This window comes from Lipotes vexillifer, unplaced genomic scaffold, assembly GCF_000442215.2.
Source record: "Lipotes vexillifer unplaced genomic scaffold, Lipotes_vexillifer_v1.1 scaffold815, whole genome shotgun sequence".
NCBI classification, from domain to species: domain Eukaryota; kingdom Metazoa; phylum Chordata; class Mammalia; order Artiodactyla; family Lipotidae; genus Lipotes; species Lipotes vexillifer.
This window is the reverse complement of record NW_006773723.1, coordinates 1302369-1324935: the sequence shown is the minus strand read 5'-3', so window position 1 is coordinate 1324935 and position 22567 is coordinate 1302369. Positions and strand designations below refer to the sequence as shown.

At 43.4% G+C, this 22567-nt stretch overlaps 1 protein-coding gene across 2 annotated transcripts in view; it reads left to right on the top strand.

The window, feature by feature from the left end:
• PDE7A (phosphodiesterase 7A) overlaps positions 1-19986 on the top strand; it is a 112192-nt gene extending 92206 nt beyond the window's left edge. The window contains exons 6-13 of one of the 2 annotated variants that reach the window (XM_007448469.1): positions 4886-4981; positions 6807-6907; positions 10854-10985; positions 11184-11275; positions 13705-13849; positions 14291-14387; positions 15295-15375; positions 19230-19986. In XM_007448469.1, coding sequence (XP_007448531.1) covers positions 4886-4981; positions 6807-6907; positions 10854-10985; positions 11184-11275; positions 13705-13849; positions 14291-14387; positions 15295-15375; positions 19230-19438 — 953 coding nt within the window. In that variant the 3' untranslated portion in view covers positions 19439-19986. The remainder of the gene's footprint in view (positions 1-4885; positions 4982-6806; positions 6908-10853; positions 10986-11183; positions 11276-13704; positions 13850-14290; positions 14388-15294; positions 15376-19229) is intronic. The other variant, XM_007448470.1, reaches the window with a different exon arrangement.
• The last annotated feature ends 2581 nt before the right edge of the window (positions 19987-22567 follow it).

Here is a 22567-nt window from a genome sequence, read left to right as displayed (position 1 = left end):
GAGATGGCGTGTTAATGATCAACAGTGGTTCCTTCTGGCATTGCTTCTCCATGGCGGGGTCGGGTGGGTTGGGAAGAGCTCGTGGCTTCTTGAGGGGGTGTATCAGAATCTACGGAAAGTATGAGTACTTTGAAAAAGACCGGTGATTCTTATATATATTTTTTTTAGATGTTGGGGGTAGGAGTTTATTAATTTATTTTTGCTGTGTTGCGCGTCTTCGTTTCTGTGCGAGGGCTTTCTCTAGTTGTGGCAAGTGGGGGCCACTCTTCATCGCAGTGCGTGGGCCTCTCACTATCGCGGCCTCTCTTGTTGCGGAGCACAGGCTCCAGATGCTCAGGCTCAGTAGTTGTGGCTCCCGGGCCTAGTTGCTCCACAGCATGTGGGATCCTCCCAGACCAGGTCTCGAACCCATGTCCCCTGCATTAGCAGGCAGACTCTCAACCACTGCGCCACCAGGGAAGCCCCAAGACAGGTGATTCTGATCTGTTTACCTCTTTCTGAGTCTTGTTTTGCTTTGCGGGAAGGGTTCATTTTTCTTTATTCTGTTTGGGAATGGGAACAGAATTCCCTTTGAGAATCATTCTTTATGTAGTGTAAACTTTTTGGCATTAAAAAAAAAAAAGGTGGGCTTCCCTGGTGGTGCAGTGGTTGAGAGTCTGCCTGCTGATGCAGGGGACAGGGGTTTGTGCCCTGGTCCGGGAAGATCCCACATGCCGCAGAGCGGCTGGGCCCGTGAGCCATGGCCGCTGAGCCTGCGCGTCTGGAGCCTGTGCTCCTCAATGGGAGAGGCCACAACAGTGAGAGGCCCGTGTACCGCAAAAAAAAAGGTGGTACCTGTTGTCCAACTAGTCTTTGCCCCTTTTGCCTTAATATGTTTTAAATGAAGCAGAGTGGAAAGTTCACTGAGAGGAAGTCAGTTCTGATGGTTGAGAATGAAATAAATATGTGATTCACTGCTATACTTTGAAATCACTTTCTTTTTCTTATTTTACTTTGGAATAAAGCTCCTTTCCTAAGAAAGCCAAATATAGGAAATGGACAAGCAAATAGAACTGTATTCATCTTGAGAATAGCATGGGTCTAGCTTTTTAGTATCACTACATCATTCGCTCTGAGCTGTATGGCCAGGCATAGTGAGGATACCTTTGTGATCACCTTCTAGTTGTCTGTGGACTGCTGACCGAAAATAAACTGGAGCGACCCAGGCACAAGTGTAAAGACAGTAAAGTTCTCCTCAGTGGTGGAGCCTCCCTCCCGCTTCCCTGCCTTTTGTTTTTCCCCCTTTTCTGTTCCTACTCACCTCTCTTTTGCCCTCTGGTGACTAGTGTCTGTTCCTCTCCCTGCCCCCACTTGGGCCTGTCCACACAGAAAAGGCTCTAATATCATTTAGGCCTATCAGAGGCTCTTAATATCAGCTGTCCTTCCTTGCAGCCATCCCCTTTTTGAAAATATAGGTGCCTCAGCTTCTTCTAGATCTGGGAAGCTCCCCTTTCCTAATGCAACACAAATATTACTTTAGTCATTATCTCAGGATAAACATAGATAAGACAGTGCTGCCCTTAACACCTTCAAGGTCTAGCCTCACATAAACACTAAGAGCTCATAGCCTATTCTTAGTCTCCTGGGACACTTGTCACCCACTGAAATAGTTGATTGTTTTTCTCTAGATTTTATTTTTAAAAAGAACATACCTGCCAGTCAGGGGGCGTGGTGATAAAAGTGGAATGAGGGTGACAGTGCAGCATGGGCAGAAGTAATAGCCACTAGTCTACATCAGTTAACTTAGCACTTGGCTTTCCTTTAATCATCTCACTCCTTTTTTGTGGAGAAGGTGGCCGAATGGTTTCTTCTTGGAGTTGTTAGGGGTTAGTAGAAACGACCCATGGTTAGCCACCCACCTGTGCTTTTACAGATGGTGATATCTATGTTCAGTTCACTACAGTCACCCAAAAGTTACAGGAATTCTGTACATGAAGAGATATTATTGGGAAACAAGTGGGCAGGAGAAAATTCCTTTAACTTGCATTATTGAATTGGATCTGCTTTCCTTTCAAAGCTGCTTAGCCTGAAATGAATTCTGGATGATATACGTACATAGTATCCAAGTATATAGTTTTCCCTTCTTGCTGTCGATCCGGTGTGTTCTGTGTTTCTTCCTCTGATGATTTCCCAAATGATACTGTGAGGAGGGCAGGGAAGAAACAAAACTCTGATTCCCAGCTTGTCCACTGCAAAGCGGAAAGTAGTTACTATCTGGTAGAGGATACATTTGATGCTGCCTTTGCAGGGATGAGTTAGGTTACATCAGATAGCAAGATAGGGCTTGTCTCCCCCAAAAGTCACCTGGCGCATGAGGACCCTCGATGCCAGGCCTGTGTTATAGCTGTAGCCCAGTCCTGCCAGCTCCCAAGTATTGAAGAGAATCACATCCTAAAACCTGTCGAGAGCCGTAACACCTTAGGCAGATCCGTCCTTTCATGTATCTTTATAGAAAGGGTAACTTTTTTCCAAGAAGGTGTTTCCATTCTCATGTAAAATAACTTGTTCTACGCCTGTTTCTTGTTTAACATATCAGCTAAGCATCATCACTTGCTTTGTGTTCTTATTTACTGGTATTAAGTCAGTTGGTATCTTATAAACTGAAAATGAGAAAAAATGTCGCATATACCGTTTTTCATTTTGATATGGGTGGTACACTTCGTTAGATTGGTTCTTGTCAGATTCCCCTAGGGTTCTTGGTGCAGGACATTAACATGCGTTTCTTAATGCCATTTGCCTGAATTCCAGATGAGGGTATTTTACCATTTGATTGCAGCTTTCTTAAAACTTATTCTAGATCCTAGAAATTGGTAATTTATTTCATTAGGTTTGGGAAACAATTTGGGGAGAATCCTGTGATTACCTAAATATACAGAATAAATATACATTCTTTTTTTTAAATTGAGACATAATTGGCATATAACATTATGTTAGCTTCAAACATACAGTGTAATGATCTGCTATTTGTATGTACTGCAAAATAATTGCCACAGGGGGTCTAGTTAACATCCGTCAGCATACATAGTCATGGTTTTATTCATTATGATGAGAATTTTTAAGACCTTCTCTCAGCAGCATTCAAATACACAATGCACCCATTTTGTCCCCTTGCCCCACCTCTGACAACCAACCGCCGGTCTGTTCTCTGTATCTGTGAGCTCAAGATTTTCTTGTTTTTGTTTTAGATTCCACATATAAGTGAGATTATACAGCATTTATCTTTCTCTGTCTGACTTACTTCACTTAGCACAGTTCCCTCAAACTCCATCTATGTTGTCGCATATGGCAAGATTTCCGTCTTTCTTACGGCTGGGTAATATTCCACTGCATATACACCACGATTTCTTTATCTGTTCGTCCATCGATAGGCCCTTAGGTTGATTCCATGTCTTGGCTGCTGTAAATAATGCTTCAGTGAAGATGGGGATGCAGGTATCTCTTTGAGATAGTGATTCCATCTCCTTCAGATATATACCAGCAAGTGGGATTGCTGGATCATAAGGTAGTTCTACTTTAAATTTCTTGAGGAGCCTCCATGGTTCTCCATAGTGGCTGCACCAGTTTACAGTCCCACCAACAGTGCACCAAGGGTTCCCTTTGCCTCACATCCTAGCTAACACTTGTTATCTCTTGTCTTTTTGATAATAGCCATTCTGACAGGTGTGAGTTGATATCTCATTGTGGTTTTAATTTGCATTTCCCTGAGGATTAGTGATGCTGACCAGCTTTTCTTGTACCTGTTGGCCATTTGTATGTCTTCTTTGGAAAAATATCTATTCAGATTCTCTGCCCATTTTTTAAAACCAGATTGTGTTTTGAATATACATTCTGAAATATCTCTGTATATGCCCTAAGAAAAGTTGGTTGTTACAGTGGTTATAACAGAAACATAGCTCACTTCTTCACAAATGATTCTAGACCACATGGGCTCATGTTTGTACCAGTAGAGTGTCACTAGGATTTGAATGCATTTTTACATTTAACTCCTTAAAGGTAAAAGATTTGAAATGGTTTTTTCTTTCTGTTTGAAGGTGATGTGTCGGATGGTTTTTAGGAAGACTCTCTTGGTTGCCACATCCTTCCCAGTGTTGCTTATGCAAACCTTGTTCCAGTTAGTTTACTTTTTTCCTCATCTGTGGGCTTCTAAACAGTTGTTCAGGCAGTTTCGGATAATTAGTTTAGCCTGATAGTTCTTTGTAATTCTCCATAAATATTATTACTACAAATTTTCATTGTGGGACTAGTTGGGTCTCTTTTACATGTTTGTAAGAATCATAGATTTTTTTCGAGAATACCGGAATCATGTTTATGTTATCGTTATTGTCTGAACGCTGGCAGTAATTTATGAGCTCACACACCTTTAAAACCTACAGTCTGTTTAATTGTTAAATAACATAGCATGTGCAGCCAAGGCGCTTTGCTCTGGGACACCCCCATTCAGAGCAGCGTGGTGGAGGGATGGTTATGAGGAGGTAAGTGCACATGTTTTAGGTGCTTTGGGAAATTGAATTAAACTTATTCAGTGTGGACAATTTTCAAAGTTTTCTATCAATTCTAATTATTTTGGTGTCTTTAAAAAAAAACAAACTCATCTATTCAAAAATGTTTATCTTCCAGTTGTTTGGTTTTGGAAAAATAAAACCAAAGCATCTTTTTTTCTTAGAATAGAAAGAACATGTGATATTTAAAGTTCTAAACTGGTAAAATTAAAATAAGTTGTAAATTTTAGATAGACAAAAAGTAGGACTTAGTACTCGTTATGTTTTATATTCAAACCTATATTTGGAAGCACAGTGTGGTTACATTAGCTTGTATCCCGCTAATATCTCCTCTTCTTCCTTTGTAGGAAATAGTCTAGTAAGTTTAACCTTTCATTTATTTAGTCTTCATGGATTAATTGAGTACTTCCATTTAGATATGATGAAACTTCGTAGATTTTTAGGTAAGTGATTCTAACCCATTTAACAGTAATAAGATTTATACTGCTACTTGTTTAACTTTTCTCTCAATTACATCAGCTGTTGCTCTAAAACTAATCACCCCAAAGTTAGTGGCTTAAAAAAAACACATTTATTTAGCCCCGAGTCTGCAGGGCTGTGGAGCGCTGCTTCTGGCCTGGCTGAGCTTGTCTGTGCCACTGCCCTTGACACCCAGTGAGCTGCACTGCGGCGTCGTGGGCCTCAGCTGGGATGCCGGGCCTGGCCCGGCTCAGCTCTACGTGATCTCCTGTTAAATTAAAAGGAGGCAGAGGAGTTTGGCACCGTAATAGAGCCACTTTAAAAACAAAAAAGGAAAAAGAATTATTTTACAACAAGCCAAGCTTGTTCAGAGAGCAGTGGCCAGTTGGCAGGAGAGCGCTGGCACATCCAGACCCCCGAGCCCAGCCCGGACACTAGCCCGCCTTGCTGTCCGCCGCATCACAGTGGCCAGAGCCCGTCAGGTGGAGGGGGGGGGGCACACCTCTGAGTGGGGAAGCTGCGAAGGCCCAGTGCCGCTGGGGGCTGGGTCAGCTGTGCTGTCAGTCTCCCACGTCAGCCCTGGCTTTCTCACAAAGATGACACAGTTTCTGTCCTTTCCTAACTTTTTGAAGGCTAAAACCGTAAAAGATCCAGGTACATTGCACTCGGGTCTCCTCTTTTTCTGATCCCAGAAACCTCGACAGTGAACGTCAGAGACTATTTTGAACGTGTTTTAATGTGCAGGGTGGTATTTAAGAGCACTGTGCTAGGAGAAAATTAGAGCCTTCACCGAATAAAGAAACACGTTAGAAGAGAACTAGCATGAAGATTCTTACTTTTGTAACGAAGGTGATAATATTTTCTTTCCTCTTAATTAGCAAACTAAGATAAATGTATTACCTAAGACGTTGAGAAACTTCTAATGCATATTCATTTACAAATTGTATGCCTGCAGTACTGTACTAATATCTGTTATAGAACACATAAATAGATATTAATACGGGTATTTAGAAAACTATTTTAAAGGATGGGATCAAAGTAAATACAGAATTCTAATGCTCTTCACCTCTCACCAGTGAGTCCTAGCTCACCACCTTGGGGTTGGCTCACCATACCTGGAGATCACTGGATTGAGTGTTAGGCTGTGAGGGCCACAGTGCAGGTTTGGTGGCAGTGGGGACGGCTCTACCCCCTCATCCTAGTCTACTTTTTCATGGTAGCATAATACAGACACTGAGCAGAGAAAGCAGGATTAACAGATCATCCTTCCCTACTACTGAAAAACTAATTGCAGATCTGAAACTCACCTCACTGATGGAGTATCCCAAGGATCGTGTTCACATTCCCCAAGATCTGTATTATTTTAGCCTCATAAAGATTTTTGTCTTCTGATGAATTCCTAGTTCCTAGAACAGTATCTACTACAATGAGTATTTGTTGAATGAATTGTACAGTTTTTATTAAACTGAGAAACTCTTTTTAAACTAAAAAAAAAAAAGTCAGAGGAGTGTGGCACAATGATAGATTGACATTTTAAAAGAGAAAAAAAGGAAAAAATAATTTTATAATTTTGACATGAATACCTTCATGCCATTTAAAGAGTCTCAAACAAGAGTCAAAGTGGTGTTGATGCCTTGGGTATACATGTGAGTTATGATAAGTGATTATCATCTCCCCGAATCGGAACAATTAGCTGATAGCCACGTGAGAAGGGTAAGTGGAGAATGCATAATTGTTGAAGTTTTTGTATTTGTACATGCCTCCTGTTTGCAGTTAAATCTGAGGTCTTTTTTCTTTTCTTTGACGCAGTTATGATCCAGGAAGATTACCACAGTCAAAACCCTTACCACAATGCAGTCCACGCTGCAGATGTTACTCAGGCCATGCACTGTTACCTAAAAGAACCTAAGGTGAGGTGTTGGCATTTACAGTCAGTGAAAATCCTGAGAAAATGCCATTGATTTAATTTCAAATACTTTTCCTTAAGTTAATGATTTAATCAGACTTAAAATCAGAAGCTTCCTTCACAAGAATGAGATGTAGCTGGATCAGGTTTCCAGGTGTGGCTGTATTTGTAAGTTGACAGCTAGAGAGCTGGGGTGATTGTCGAGAATGAGGCTGGAGAAGCCCAAGTGAGCGTCAGGCCGTACGGCCTGGCCACACATGTCAAGTCACCTGGCGTTTACGCTGAGCTCCACGAGGGCAGGGATGACACTCGTCAGATCCCGTGATGAATAGGGAGCTACGGAAGGGAAGCAGGAGACTTTACAAAGCTATCCTGGCTGTGGGGGGAGAATAACTCAGACAAGACCAGAAACATGCACGCTGCCTGTCAGGAGCTGTTTCGATAGCCTTGGGGCAGGAGAGAGGCAGACGCTTGGTGAGATCTCTTGGGAATCAGAACATGGAGGATGTGGTGTCTGGATGCATCTAGGGGAGTGAAATAGGGAGAGGAGTCAGTGGAGACTGTCCCCGGCAGCTGAGTAGCAGGTGGGAGTCGCTGTGAGGGAGAGAATGTCGAAAGGGAGGGAGGGCTGGCAGAGATGATGAGCTCCATTGTGGGCACGTGCGGTTAAATGTATTCGCGCCATATCCGAATGCAGGTGTCTAGTAGAGAGTTGGAAAGGAGTCTGAAGCATAGCAGAGAAACCAGAGTTGGGGACCACCAGCTGTAGATGTTAATGGAAGCCGTGTTTGCCCATGGGCGTTTCCTGTTCCTGGAGGCTGTAAAGTTACATCTGCCACCCTTAGCCCTACTTCTAAACTCGCCCCCCCAGGGATCTTAGCCGGATGTTGGGAGGGAAGGAGGCTGACTGAGCCAGTTGGTGCTAGTTGATGCCAACTCTGAGAATATAGCCATGTGGTTGCCAGTCTCCTGATTTTTCAAGAGATGTGGAGTATGTGAAAGTACCCCAATTTTTAAAGTATATTATGACTTAAAAAAAATAATTAACTTTATTGTGGCATCATTTATATGCAGTAGTAAAATGCATACATTTTATGTGTGTAGTTTTGATAAATGAATACTCCCATGCACCCCAATTTTTTAATTAAAGTTTAAAACAAGCATTGGGCCAAGCCGAAAGTGTCTCTGTTGAACAGTCTTGCGGGAGAAATTGGTAAGTAATCACCATACAGCCAGGGAAGTGGAATGATGGAGCTAAGTGCCCCGTGGGACACAGAGGAGATAAACCTAGTCCACTGGGGCTGTGAAGGCCTCACCCGCTGGCTGGCCACGCCCAGCCCGAAGCCAGGGCTGGGGAGCGCCGGCACCCAGCAGGACCAGAGGGGCAGAGAGTGCAGGGCGAATGTGGTGCAGACACTGTCTTACCCATGCAGCTCTGGCAACACTAGTTTTAAACACTTTTTGCCTATGTAGCTCTGATCATTCTTATTTTAAACACTTTCCATCATTAACATACTCAGTGAACTCTTCAGTCAAAGCTTCAGTTAAGGATACAGATAAAATCACTAAGATTTAAAATACAGCAGTTCCCTCCTCCCTTATCATAGAGATAAGAAAATAGAAATAGAGTCACTCAGAGTTGACGGTACCTCTTTTACTTCCCGGTCCTTTACATGGCATCGCATTGTCGAGTGTGTTCATTCATTTGTTCTGTCCGTTTTTCCTGGCGCTAAGAATCCAGTGGTAAACAAGACAGGAAAGGTCCCTGGCCTTCAAAAAGTTGCCCTCCCGGTGGGGGGCAGGGGGGCAGTCTTTAAACAGATAAACAGAACTTTGACCTCTACTGTGGTAAGTGCTGCTGTGAAGTCACATGAATAGGGTGATGTGCTGGGGAGTGACTGGGTGGCTGGCGAGAGCTCACAACTTCAGACAGACGGTCGGGAACCATATAAACCGAGAGGCAGTGTTTGAGAAGGAGACAGCCACGGAGAAGAATGCAGGTGCAGAGGGGACCGTGAAGAGAAAGCCCTATATACAGTGTTCAGTGGGAAACCTTCTTCCATTTGTTTGTTTAAACACCAACTTTTATTTTATGGATTGGTGCTGTTATTGGGTTTTTTTTATTGTTGTTTATTTTTGGCTGCGTTGGGTCTTCGTTGCTGCGCGCAGGCTTTCTCTAGTTGAGGCGAGCAGGGGCTACTCTTCCTTGTGGTGCACAGACCTCTCGTTAAAGTGGCTTCTCTTGTCGCGGAGCACAGGCTCTAGGCACGTGGGCTTTAGTAGTTGTGGCATGTGGGCTCAATAGTTGTGGCACACGGGCTCTAGAGCGCAGGCTCAGTAGCTGTGGCACACGGGGCTTACTTAGTTGCTCCGTGACATGTGGGATCTTCCCGGACCGGGGCTCGAACCCGTGTCCCCTGCATTGGCAGGTGGATTTGTAACCACTGTGCCACCAGGGAAGTCCAAGCAGCACTTCTAAAATCTTTTAATTTTTTCTTAATGCTTTTACCTGTGTCCTAAAGAGGAAATAATTGTCTTCACCATCTTCTCCCCATTCATTGAGTTTCTCTACATACCGTTTACAGGTAATACAACAATAAATAATTTACATTCTCTGCCCTCAAACAGCTTACACTATTTTAGTGGATTCAGGCCCTCCGACAGTGGTTTTTTTCAGACCAAGATGAACTTGGCACAGGGGATGGAAAAAAAATCCATTCTGGCATAGAAAGAATATACTAGAATTTGAATCAAAAATTTTTTTATCTCATATTTTAAAACTTTTCAGTTTTCATCCGTGTTTTATCACATGCAATATGGGTTGGCTCTGTGTTGTAATCTGTAAGTAAGTATACCTATATGGGTGGCCTATGCTCAGAATACTTTTCTACTGTTAGGGCACAGGACCCTACACGTTTAGAGAGCACTGCCCCAGTGTAAAGCTGCGCTCTGGCACGCTGCGCTCTGGCAGTGTTAGTGTGGCAGGATGTGAAATGTGCTGCAAGAACGCAGTCAGTCATTTGTGGGCTGGGGCTGGGCGAGGGCTGGGCTGCAGGCGGAGAACGGAGGTGGGCTGGGGAGGCGCTGGTGGAGCTGGGCCTTAAAGGGTGAGTAGAAGCTTTCCGGGAAGTGAGAGGCGGTTCATGAAAAGCAGGTGCGACACACTCCAGGTGAGCGTTTTTTGTCGTTGAAAACTTCAGTCAGGTAAATAAGCTTATTTATTGTGATTATTTTATCAAGAATAGTAAATGACTGTTGAGAGTAAAATTATAATGGCTAGTGTACAGGATGGCTTTTCCTGAGATGAATACACTGTGTATGCTGTTCTGAACTGTCCATCCATGGGGAGAGGATTTCATTACCAACTTGACATAAACTTGCGCTCCGTGATTACTCAGTAGCTTCCGTCAACATTTGGGACCTCAGAAGTAACCTTGGATTTGGATTCTTGATTGAAACCCAGTAACCAATTTATTGATAAACCCACACGCTCAGTCATAGGTTTTCAGTATTGTACACTTAAACGTCTGTTAAAAGGGTAGATCTCACCTTAAGTGTTCTCACCATGATAAAAATGTTTTTAAAACCTCATAGGCCTTCTCTGACTACAGTAACAGAAATACTCAAATCTCTGTTGTTTGAAAACTTTTATTTCTCAAAAAGGTGGTTTATACTTTAGCTGTCATCTTAATTATGCTAGTTTCCAATGAAGGATGAGCTGCATCCATGAACTCCACGTGGGCAGGGACACCATTATACCACGCCTGCCGCCAGGGGCGTGAGGAGACCAGCTGCTGGCAGGCACTCCGTGGCCTGGATGAGTGGTCTGAGAAACATGGCGGGAGGAGACCGCTGACACTCAGTCGAGGCTAATTTAGAACAGCTACTTGTAATGGCGCAGAGTGTGTTTCAGATATGTCTGTAATCAGTTATTCCTTGCCGCACTCCAGCTTGCCAATTCTGTAACTCCTTGGGACGTCTTGCTGAGCTTAATTGCAGCTGCCACTCATGATCTGGATCATCCAGGTGTTAATCAACCTTTCCTTATTAAAACTAACCATTACTTGGCAACTTTATACAAGGTTAGTGCAATCTTATCCTCAAAATTTAATATTCTTGCATTCTAGATAGAAAATGTGTCATGTTTAAAGAAGTGAAAGGAGTAAATAAATTCTCAATGAATGTTCAGATTTTAATCAGATTAATATTACTTACAAATAATTCTTTATGTTCAGAAAAAGACTTATCATTTACTCAGATATGCCCTTTTCTTTTTGTAGAATACCTCAGTACTGGAAAATCACCACTGGAGATCTGCAGTGGGTTTATTGAGAGAATCCGGTTTATTCTCACATATGCCATTAGAAAGCAGGTAGGCTGGACTAAGACAAAATTAATTAGTTATGAACTGTAGAAATTAAGTTGCATTGTTTTTCAACCGTATAAAGTTTTTAAAATTATGTTGTTATATTCAGGTGTTTCACAATTTTCGGGTAAATTATCTTATTTTACAAATTTACATCAAAATTTTAATAATTTAAACCTGTTCTGAAATACAGTCAGTAGTAATTTTTTTTTCAGTGAATTTTTATGAAGGATCACTCATAGATACTATAAAATCCACTCCAAATACACAATGGCTCAGTCATGGTTTACTGCTTATTTATGTAAATGGTATTACATATTTCCATTTTATGCTCTTTTGAATAAAACCGTAAGTTCTCGCTGTAAAGGTAAATTGGATAGAAAGTAAACAATCTGTATAAGAAATAGATTCATTAAAATCTGTTCCAGGAAGTTTTCAAAACCGATAAGACGTGAAAAGAATGCTTTGTATCCTCAACAACATAGTCCTAGAGTCACTGCTAGAGTTATAGGATAAAATAATGAATTGAAAGAACAGAAAATACTACATTTTTTTTAGAAAATATCATTTGATGTTGAGCAGGCCACTTGAAAGGCTAATAAAAAGCATTAATGTAAATGAGCCCAATATGATAATGATGGTGGTGGTCAACAAAATCTCATGTCATTGGTCCACACACTGAAGCTTTTAAAGATGCCTCACCAAGAGAAGGTGCACTTAGGAAAACCATGTCAGTGGATATAAACCACCTACTTCTAGAAAAAAGGTGAGACATAAAAATACATTTGGGTATCAAGATTTAAGTTACTGTCATTGTTCTTCCCTTTCTCCCTTTCACAATTTAAAACAACTTCATAAAAAAACAAAAATGTTTTTGGTAATGTCCGTGAGAAAAAAGCTCGACTTTTTATTTTTGTCAGTCTGTATTCGGGGATACCATTTGGAGTTATGACAGTACTTGCGGTAAGTAAAATTGTTTCTTGTCATAGTACAAATATAAAAACTGCTTAAACCACACAGTGTTTGTATATATAAGTTCTCTTTTTCTTGACTAAGGCAAATTAAACTGTTTGCTTCATTATTCCCTTTCTATCATGTTTTGCATTTGATGATTAACCCTGTTGAATTCTCATATTTTAATACAAATAAAAACTGAAAGTAAGGAATACTGCATAATAGCATTCTTTTATGTTTGCTTAGGGTTTGTTTTATTTACCGTTCAATACTGTGAGCCTTTTATTTTTTTATTTTATATTTTTTTGAAGCAAGGAATACAACTTTATTCGGAAAGTCGGCAGACCAAGAAGATGGCGGACTAGGGTCTCCAAAAAACCATCTTCAGAGCCTTTTAATCTATTGACTGCTCTTTAGTGATCATTATACAGAGATAATGTTTGTGATGGCCCATTGAAACAGAAGGAATTTTTAAACATTTCTCTTATTTGACTTGAAACAGTATTTTTTTTTAATACCTTTATTGGCGTATAATTGCTTTACAATGGTGTGTTAGTTTCTGTTGTATAACAGAGTGAATCAGCTGTATGTATACATCTGTTCCCGTATCCCCTCCCTCTTGAGCCTCCCTCCCACCCTCCCTATCCCACTCCTCTAGGTGCACACAAAGTACCGAGCTGATCTCCCTGTGCTATGGGGCTGCTTCCCACTGGCTACCTATTTTACGTTTGGTAGTGTATATATGTCCATGCCACTCTCTCGCTTCGTCCCAGCTTCCCTTTCCCCAGCTGTGTCCTGAAGTCCGTTCTCTATGTCTGCATCTTTATTCCTGCCCTGCCACTAGGTTCATCAGTACAGTTTTTTTAGATTCCATATGCATGCACTAGCATACGGTATTTGTTTTTGAGGCGGTTTTTTAAATGATATAATGTATTTGTTATTTGTATTAACATGTTACCTTTTCCCTTCCAGAAAATCTGGATAATTCTTGAATTTGGCCCTGAAAGTATAGTTGAGTCTAAACTTTATTAAATTGGTGGAACTTCATCAGGTTTCAGTCAGACATCTTCAAAAATCTGCAGAAGTCAGTGAGAATGTGCTGTTCTTCCTCCATCTGACCCTCCCTTCTGCCTCTCAGATCTCAGGCACCAAAAAAGAGTCCAAAGTTGTTCACTGCATCCCAGCCGATCTTACGTAGACTTTCTTAGGCATATAATGCCACCTTTAGGCATTCTTTTTGGAGTGTTTGCATATTGGTATTTTCCTACCAACTCTCTTGGTTTTAGTTTTGATTATTTTAGTAGGTTTTTAAAATGCATTCTTTAAATCCATCTTTTTGGTAGGTTGAAAGTTGAATGGCAGTTAGAATATCTTAGGGCCCTGTAAAGCTTTCTGAGTGTTAAGACTTAAGGAAAAAATAATCAAGAAGTAGCTATTTAGTTGAAAGACTTGTATTTCTCTTTATGTTTCTCTAATTCCAGACAACAGATGGAGGCTCAGATAGGTGCTCTGATCCTGGCCACGGACATCAGCCGGCAGAACGAGTACCTGTCCTTGTTTAGGGCCCATCTGGACAAAGGCGACTTACGTCTGGAAGACATCAGGCATAGGCATTTGGTTTTACAGGTAAAATGATCTTGGAAAGATTCTGTTGCTAGAGCAAATCATATGACTATTAGAAGAAAAATGAAATATTCTCGTGTAGTCTTCTGAGTGGTTAAATCCTGAGGGAAAGCATTTCATTTTAATAAGTTCTCATATCTAAAAAATGAGAGAGAAGTGGCTGATTTCTTTGTAGCTTTCTGGTTAGTGCAGTCCTATGCTTGCCTCTCCAGAATTATCAAGCGTGTATGATTTGCTTAGTAGGCTTTCAGTGTTTCTGCAAAAATGATTGTTACAACTAATAGTATCGTAAAATCAGTATAAAGGATAATGAATTTCCTGTTGCAACGTTTTCTTTTTCTTTTCTAAGGTGTTCTTTTCCCCACTATTAGTGTATGTTAAGCTTAGTAAAACTGAAATTTTACCTTTTTTCTTAAGACAACTTTCATATTTTCCTTTTGCTAGATGGCTTTGAAATGTGCAGATATTTGTAACCCATGTCGGACCTGGGAATTAAGCAAGCAGTGGAGTGAAAAAGTAACAGAGGAGTTCTTCCATCAAGGCAAGTTACAGTATTGAGTGATAACCTATTCAGTTCATTTTTTAGCATCATATGAATAAAATAACTCAGACAATTGCAGAGTCTAGCAGAAGGTGCCTGATGGTTTTAGTGACGATTCACAGTAGATGTACATATAACCAATAATGTACAAATTGAGCATCTGTTTTGAAAATTAGCAGTTCTCTTTTGAAATGATCTGATGTGTGTGTAGGCATTTATGAATTAGACGTGGGGCCGGCTGGAAGGTTTTCTGTACAGAAAGATTTTCCTGCCCTTGCCCCATCCTTGTCTTGTGTGGAGGGCGTGGCCATATGACCATGTAAGACATGTTTTGTGATTTAAAGACAGGAACTGAGGATCTTCGTTCCATGCACCTTCCTTTCAGAAATCTGAGTTTTAAATTAAAATGCTGACAGAATTACAGTCTTGGGATAACACCTAGTAAAAGTTTTCCACCCTCTCCATTTAAAATAGGATGTAGGCTTGGCAGCCTTTTGTATGTATGAATAACTTAAAGTTTAAAAAAGAGCTAATTTAGGGCTTCCCTGGTGGCGCAGTGGTTGAGAGTCCGCCTGCCGATGCGGGGGACGCGGGTTAGTGACCCGGTCCGGGAAGATCCCACATGCCGCGGAGCAGCTGGGCCCGTGAGCCATGGCCGCTGAACCTGCGCATCCGGAGCCTGTGCTCACTTTGCTATAAAGCAGAAACTAACACACCATTGTAAAGCAATTATACCCCAATAAAGATGTTCCAAAAAAAAAAAAAAAAAGAGCTAATTTAGAAGGCATCCTCTCATGAGGATTGTGTTACATTATTCCTAAGGAATTTACAGGTAAGATGAAGACTTTCATTATATATTTAACCAATAGGTATATTCCGCATTAAGAATTCTTTTTTCCATTTCTAGGAGACATAGAGAAAAAGTATCATCTGGGTGTGAGTCCACTTTGTGATCGTCAGACCGAATCTATTGCCAACATCCAGATTGGTAACTATGCATACTTAGATATAAGTGGTTTTTAAAATGCCACTGATTTTAAGTTTGCCAAGAAGAGGGGTACGTCTGAAATATCAGTATTAAAATTATGCTTATTTCTAAATTTTAAATAATTTAAGAAATTTTATTCTGGTTTTTCCTTTTTTTTGGCTTTATAATTTACTCTCATTTGATTTTAGTTCCTAAAAAGCAGAGCAGGTAGCAATAACTTTCTGTTCTAAAATGGAAAGAATGCATCATTTTCCCACATGGGAGCCTCATTGGTGTCATTCTGGGACCACTGGGCCTGACGGTCATGGGAAGACCGGCTTCCACGACTGCCGGCTTTTCTCTCACCGCTGCCTGCTGGTTGAAGCTCACTCTTCAGCACCTCACACAGGCCCCTTGCAACCTGGCCTCCAATTGTCTCTTCCGTCTTCTCCCCAACACCTTCCCCCTCATTTACCTACAGCAACTCGGGATTCCCTGGGGCTCCCCAAATCCCTGGTGCTCCTTCACTCTGTGCCTCGCCAGGCCCCCCATCTGCCTAATAGCCTCCTTTTCCTTGAGGGTCCACCTCAGATGTCACCCCCAGAAGCCACCTTTCACTCTCTCCGGGCAGCCGTCACCCCTCTTGAGGCGCTGGATGCCTGTCGTCACAGCTCCACGGGTGCCGACCTGGCCTTTGGAGGGGTGTGTGTCCCCAAGGCCAGCGCTGCCCCTCGGGGCAGGGTCACTTGAGAACTGCTTGTTGAGTGGACTGTGACGGTAAGAGAAAGCACGATGAAGGGGCTGTGATTCAAGAATGTGCAGCTTGTTGTAGATGAGCCAAGGGAAGATGGGCCAGGTTTGGGGTGTGGTGGGTGGATTGCCAAGTGGTGGTCACTCAGAAGGATATGGAGGGACGGGCGTAATTTTGGTGGCTGATACTGAGCAGGACCTCTCAGGACGCGGTTGACAATAGTGAAGTGTGCCCAGAAACTTTGGAGAGAGAAAGTTTCTAGAAATTCGGAAGGTAGCACAATACTGTGGCATTGCTAATACCCGGAAAAGCGGACTGTGCTGGAGGGTCAGAAATTCAGAAACAGAATTCTAACACTGTACAACAGTTGCAGAGGATCCTCCGGGGGAGGCAGTGGGTAGTAACGATCTGGCTGCAGAGGGAGCAGTAGAGATGCAGGAGAGTGAGGCCCAGGCCTGCGGGGACAGCGCGGGGACACCGAGGCCCCCGGGAGCTGGGACTGGCCAGGAGCGCAGGGGAGGGAGGCGGGAGGGGAGGGGATGAGGGGACAAGAAGCCTGTCTGCTCTGGCCTGGTCCTCAAGGGCATGCATGACCTTCGGATGCGGAAGAGCAGCTGAAATATGGGCAGAGGGGGCTGAGTTGAAGGGCAGGGGGTGGCTTGTGCACACACTCCAGCTTACTTCGTGCCTCAGCACATTACTCCCTTGATTCACGAGAGACATTGCAAATGAGGTTTAAAAACCTGCAATTTTTAAAAGGGACAAGAAGCTAGATCCCTTAAGCCATTCCTGTCGTTTCTGACCTTGTCAGCGTTAGGCAGTTGTGGACCCGGTCACCCGGGGGGCAGGGATAAGGTAGAAGGCGGTGACAGCTGACGTGGGCCGACCCCTCACGGCACCCCTAGGGCACAGGCGCTGCTGCTGTTCTCCACATAGTTTGCCCAGTTTATACAGATAACAGGTGTTGGTCTTTCTGACATCAAATCCTAGGTAAAATGGGGCTTGCAGAGGTCCTCTTCCTAGGGTAAGTCAGGGGACGGTTAGAATGAACTCTGTGCTCAGCAGCAGTTACTCGGAGCCAAGCATATGGTCAGTAGGTAGAAGTCGTGTTTAATTAACACGGTTTTCTTCTTTGGTAGGAACACTAGGTCCTGTCACGTACCGGGTAAGGGTGAGGCATTGACACAGCGCCCTGCGGTATCTGAGGAGAAGAGATAGAGAGGCGCATGGGCTGGGACAGTTAAGGGGGTTCATGGGTGGATGAGCAGCTCACGAGTAGCGTCCTGCCACCTGGCTGTGTCCGCGGCCCTGGCCCGTGCATTGTTATCAGGTACTTAAGACCTAAAAGAATCCTAGGTACCATAGAGCCAGAAGTGAGAGCTGATTTGTTGGATGTGAGAAGCAGGATGAAGCTCTCAACCAGTTGGGACAGTGGGAGAATCAAAGAAGATGGATTGTGTGAAACCTGCGGTAATAAGGTTCTGCATTTGGGTGCAACACTCCGGCTGCTCACGACCTGACTGTGGCACCTGGAAAAGACAGGGCTCTGGCTCAGCCTGACCCGGAGCGGAGGGGGTGGCTTGGCTGCCAGAAGCCGCTCCGCTCTGACTGCAGTGATGCCGTTTTCCCGTGTCCTCTCTCTCCTCACCAGACGTAACTCGTGGAGAGCACATCTTGTCTGTCTGTCTGTCCACTGCTTATCCGTGCCCACCCCAGAGCAGTGCCTGGCATCTAGAAGGTTCTCAGTTAACATGTGTGGAGGGGATGGAAGAGATGAAAGAAAGAAATGGAGGACTTCCCTGGTGGCGCAGTGGTTGAGAATCAGCCTGCCAGTGCAGGGGACACGGGTTCGAGTGCTGGTCCGGGAAGATCCCACATGTCATGGAGCGGCTGGGCCCATGAGCCACAACTTCTGAAGCCCGCATACCATAACTACTGAAGCCCGTGCACCTAGAGCCCGTGCTCCACAACAAGGGAAGCCACCGCAATGAGAAGCCCGTGCACCGCAACGAAGAGTAGCCCCCGCTCACCTCAACTAGAGAAAGCCCACGCGCAGCAACGAAGACCCAACGCAGCCAAAAATAAATAAATTTTTTAAAAAAAGAAATGGAAGAAAGCCTTATTTCCAATATCGTAACTACTACTACAGATACCATAATCTGTACACTTGAAAAAATTCAATCATCAGACCGTATATGACTTTTCTGATTAAAAGTAGTGGGTGCTTTATTTCCAGTGAGACTTCTTTTGTTAGCTAAATGGAACCTGTGTTGTCTGTGGTCCATGTGGTCTTTTGCTGAAAAGAAAAGGTTTTGGAGATGAAGAAAATTTTAAAACTGTTAAACAAGCAGTGATAGAATTTGAATGTACATTTTCCTGTCCAGTGTTATTTGCTTCTCCTAATAGATGTGATCTGATTGTTAAAGTGAGGCTTCTTTCACCCTGTGTAAGACACTGTGTAGTATTAAGTCAGCTGTAATGTGGGTTCGAGTGCTGTGTAACCCAGAGATGCAGACAGGCCCGAGACCACGCCTTCTCCTCTTCTGACTGAATTAAGGGAGATCGACTGTAGGAAGTGTCTGTAAAGTAGGCCCCCTGGTACACTTTTGATGTTCACTTTCCTAATTGTCTAAACTAATCTCCTCTGTTCGTTTTAGACTCACACTTTGTGGCATGCGTTTTGGCTTTATAAATCCTGAGATTCATAGCGGGCCCACCGTGCTCATGACCAGGTGTGACGATTGCCAGCCCGGACCGTAGGGCAGCTGCGCCTCAGTCCGGCCTCGTCACCCGCAGCCCCGGGGGGACCCCCATAGCCTTGGGCACACTGTGCCCTGCTCCTCAGGGTTGAGAGGGCCACCGCGGGTTTGCTGAAATAGAAGGATATGGTTGGTGCAGCTGAGAGGAGTCGTCAGAAGAGATGGGCTGTGTTTGTCAGTTCACCTTTACTTCAGGTTTCAGTTAAGTTACCTAAATAGATTCTTCAGAGAAGATAAGTAAATCTACACACACATCTTTTGAAAAATAAGAGGTAATATTGGAGTAGGACTTAAGAGAGTAAACACTATCTCGACGTTGTAAAGTTGCAGAACATCCACTAACACCTTTTCTCTTACTGTCTCAGGTTTTATGACGTATCTCGTGGAGCCTCTGTTCACAGAATGGGCCCGGTTCTCCAACACCAGGCTGTCCCAGACAATGCTCGGACACGTGGGGCTGAACAAAGCCAGCTGGAAGGGACTGCAGCGAGAACAGTCCAGCAGCGAGGACGCTGATGCTGCATTTGAGGAGCTGAACTCACAGTTATTACCTCAGGAGAACCGGTTATCCTAACCGCCCCCCCGGCCCCCCCCCCCTGCCAAGTCAGTGGGCAGACTGCCTCTGGAGCTCGTTAGAAATGTGAATGGGGTCTTGAGGTGAGAGAACTTTACTCTTGACTGCCGAGGGAAGTGAATGACGCCAGCATTATTTATTTCCAGGATTTCCTCTGTTGGATCATTTGAACCCACTTTTTAATTATAAGACCCGAACATACAGCAATATGCATTTGGCTTTCGTGTGAAACCTTGAATATGCAAAGCCCAGCGGGAGCAAACCGAAGGGAATAACAAAGTTTTGCAGGAAGTTTTGCGGTGGCCCTCGTGCTTCTCGAAGCATCATGAAACTTGAACCGAAGCCTTCAGCAGAAATCTTTGGAATTTAACCCGTCTGATGCAACAGTGTGTATCTGTACCTTCCACTAAGTTCTCTCGGAGAAAATGGAAATGTGAAGTGCCCAGCCTCTGCGCCTCTGGCCAGACTCGATGTTTACACACCAACTCTGAAATACTGGTTCTCAATCCGCCTTGGAGCACGATTTTGAAGGAACCACTAAGAATTTTAAAGATCAGACCTAAACTGCAGCTCTTTCCCCCGGTTTGCCTTTCTTCTTCTTTGGATGCCACCAAAGCCTCCCATTTGCTATCCTTTTATTTTGTGCACTGGAAACTGAGCATTTATCCTAGAGTGCCGCCGAGCTTTCACTCCAGTGCTGTTTGGCAATGCAATTTTTTTTAACTCTTAGTTTTTAATTTGGGGCGGGAGGGGCAGAACCCCAGTGTCCTAGCTGTATTATGATTCCGCAGTGAAGACGTTGCATGTTGTTTTCACTAATGTACACTTGACCTGCACATGCAAGAAAAGGGTGGAATGTTTTAAAACACCATAATCAGCTCAGGGTATTGCCAATCTGAAATAAAGTGGGATGGGCAAGTGTGTCCTTCAGAGCAAGGGTACTAAAGTCCCTCTCGCTGCAGGGAGTGAGAGGTATGTTGTGTGTGTGCGGATGTGTGTGTGGGGCACGCTCCTGCATGTGTGACTGTGCATGTGTTCTATTTATCCAGGTGGGAAGGATTGGGAACGTCAGCTTATATTTATTATTTTAGAATGTGACATAATGAGCAGCCACACGTGGGGAGGGGAAGGGAGGTCAGCTGTGACAGATCGCTCCAGATGCCTTAAACTATGCACAAAGCTAAGTGACCAAACTTCTTGTTTTGATTTGAAAAAAAGTGCATTGTTTTCTTGTCCCTCCCCCTTTGATGAAACGTTACCCTTTGATGGGCCTTTTGATGTGAACAGATGTTTTCTAGGACAAAATCTAAGGACTAATTTTAAACTTACAACATTCCACTTTTGTAATTTGTTTTAAAATGTTTTATGTGTAGTAAGCACAACTGTAATCTAGTTTTAAGAGAAACCGGTGCTTTCTTTTAGTTCAATTGTATTTCCCTTGTTACTGTAAAGGACTGTTTATTATGTTTACAAGTTTGTTGCAACAGTCATTTTCTTGGGAGAAAGCTTGAGTGTAAAGCCATTTGTAAAAGGCTTTGCCATACTCATTTTAATACGTGCCTGTTGCTGTTAACTTTTGACGAATAAAAACCTATCTTTTCACATTTTCATCTTTGACATTTACCTGTAAGTCAGTCCGTTGGAAACCACGACGCTAAATTACTAGGGAAGCAAAGAATAATTCGCTTCTCGGCTCCGGCATTCGCTCGCCACACGTTTGTTCAGGCAGAGCTGGGCGCAGGCAGAGTCCTGCGGGCTCCTGTGCTGCCTGCACCTCACGGGTGAGCAAGCTGAGCCCGGGATGTAGTGGACAGAGTCCTAACAGCCGGGAGAAGTCGGCTCTGAGCCCAGCCTCTCGACTCCACAGCCCTTTGTTCCCACGGCGGGAACCTCAGGCCTTCGCGCAGGTACTAAAATACTACTCGTATTGGCCTTTTAAAAGTCAAGTAATAAGAAATGGCCACTTAATACTACTTTTGGTATGAGCGTAAGAAAGGTACCACTGGGCCTCTCCTGGATCCTCCCAAGCCCATTTCATTAGAAGGGATACGTGTAAAAACTTTGAACTCAAACATAGTCATTATTTGCATAGAAGAGTGATGTCAGATAGAAATACAGTGTGAGCCGAGTCAGTGATCGTCAGTTTCCAAGGAGTCACATTTTAAAGAAAGGAAAAAGAAACAGCTGGAATTAATTTTAATAATATTTATTCCAACATATCCAAAATATTTTATCATTTCAATATGTAGTCATTATAAAAAACGATTGAGATGTTTTACGTTCTTTTTTCTGTTACAAAGTCTTTGAAATCTGGCATGTATTTTATGCTTACAGCACGTCTCGGTTCGGACCAGCCATGTTTCAGGTGCCCGGTCTCCACATGTGGCTCGTGGCCGCCACACTGGACAGCTGGGTGCAGAAGTCTGATGGTGGAGCTGAGGGCTATGTGGGGAAGGTCAGTTGGCCACTTATACGAGGAGTATCATCTTGGCAAATATGATGCATCCAGTGTCTGATAAGGAAACTTGCCAGCTCACACACCTAAGCATGTCAGCACATGGAAAGTAGAACTGTATCTCACAGCGAACTCACATTAACCAATTTCACAGAAACTGATAGTTTTTTTAAGTGTTAATAGTTTAATTTACAGTAAGAAATATAACTATCAGTCGTTCTCTCCCTTTAGGCAAACGTTCTCGGGAAGCCAAATGACGATCAGCCAGTTGCTTGAGCATGCATTCTGAGCAAGGGAAGCAAGTCGCCTCACGCAACCTGCAGGGACGTGCCTGCTGCTACTCGTTTGTGGACCACGGTTCCCCTGAACGAGGCTACAGATTCTCTGCCAGGAGCTGCTCCTCCACGCCTGCTTGATTGGCACATCCAGCAGACATGTCAGACCTTCAGCCTTGCATCAGTTGAGCCTGCCTGGGCTCCATCTGCCAGTGTACGATTGCTTTCTTCTTCTCTGACCTGTTACATGTTTCTCACTGTTGGATATTCAGAGGATTATCTTCTTATTGCCATTCTCAAGGGGGAGACACCTGAGCGTTGCTCCCATCTCCTGCCTACACATAAAATAAACCCACTGCAAAGATATGTTTTGTTACATGTATGTGGCTTCTTCAGCAG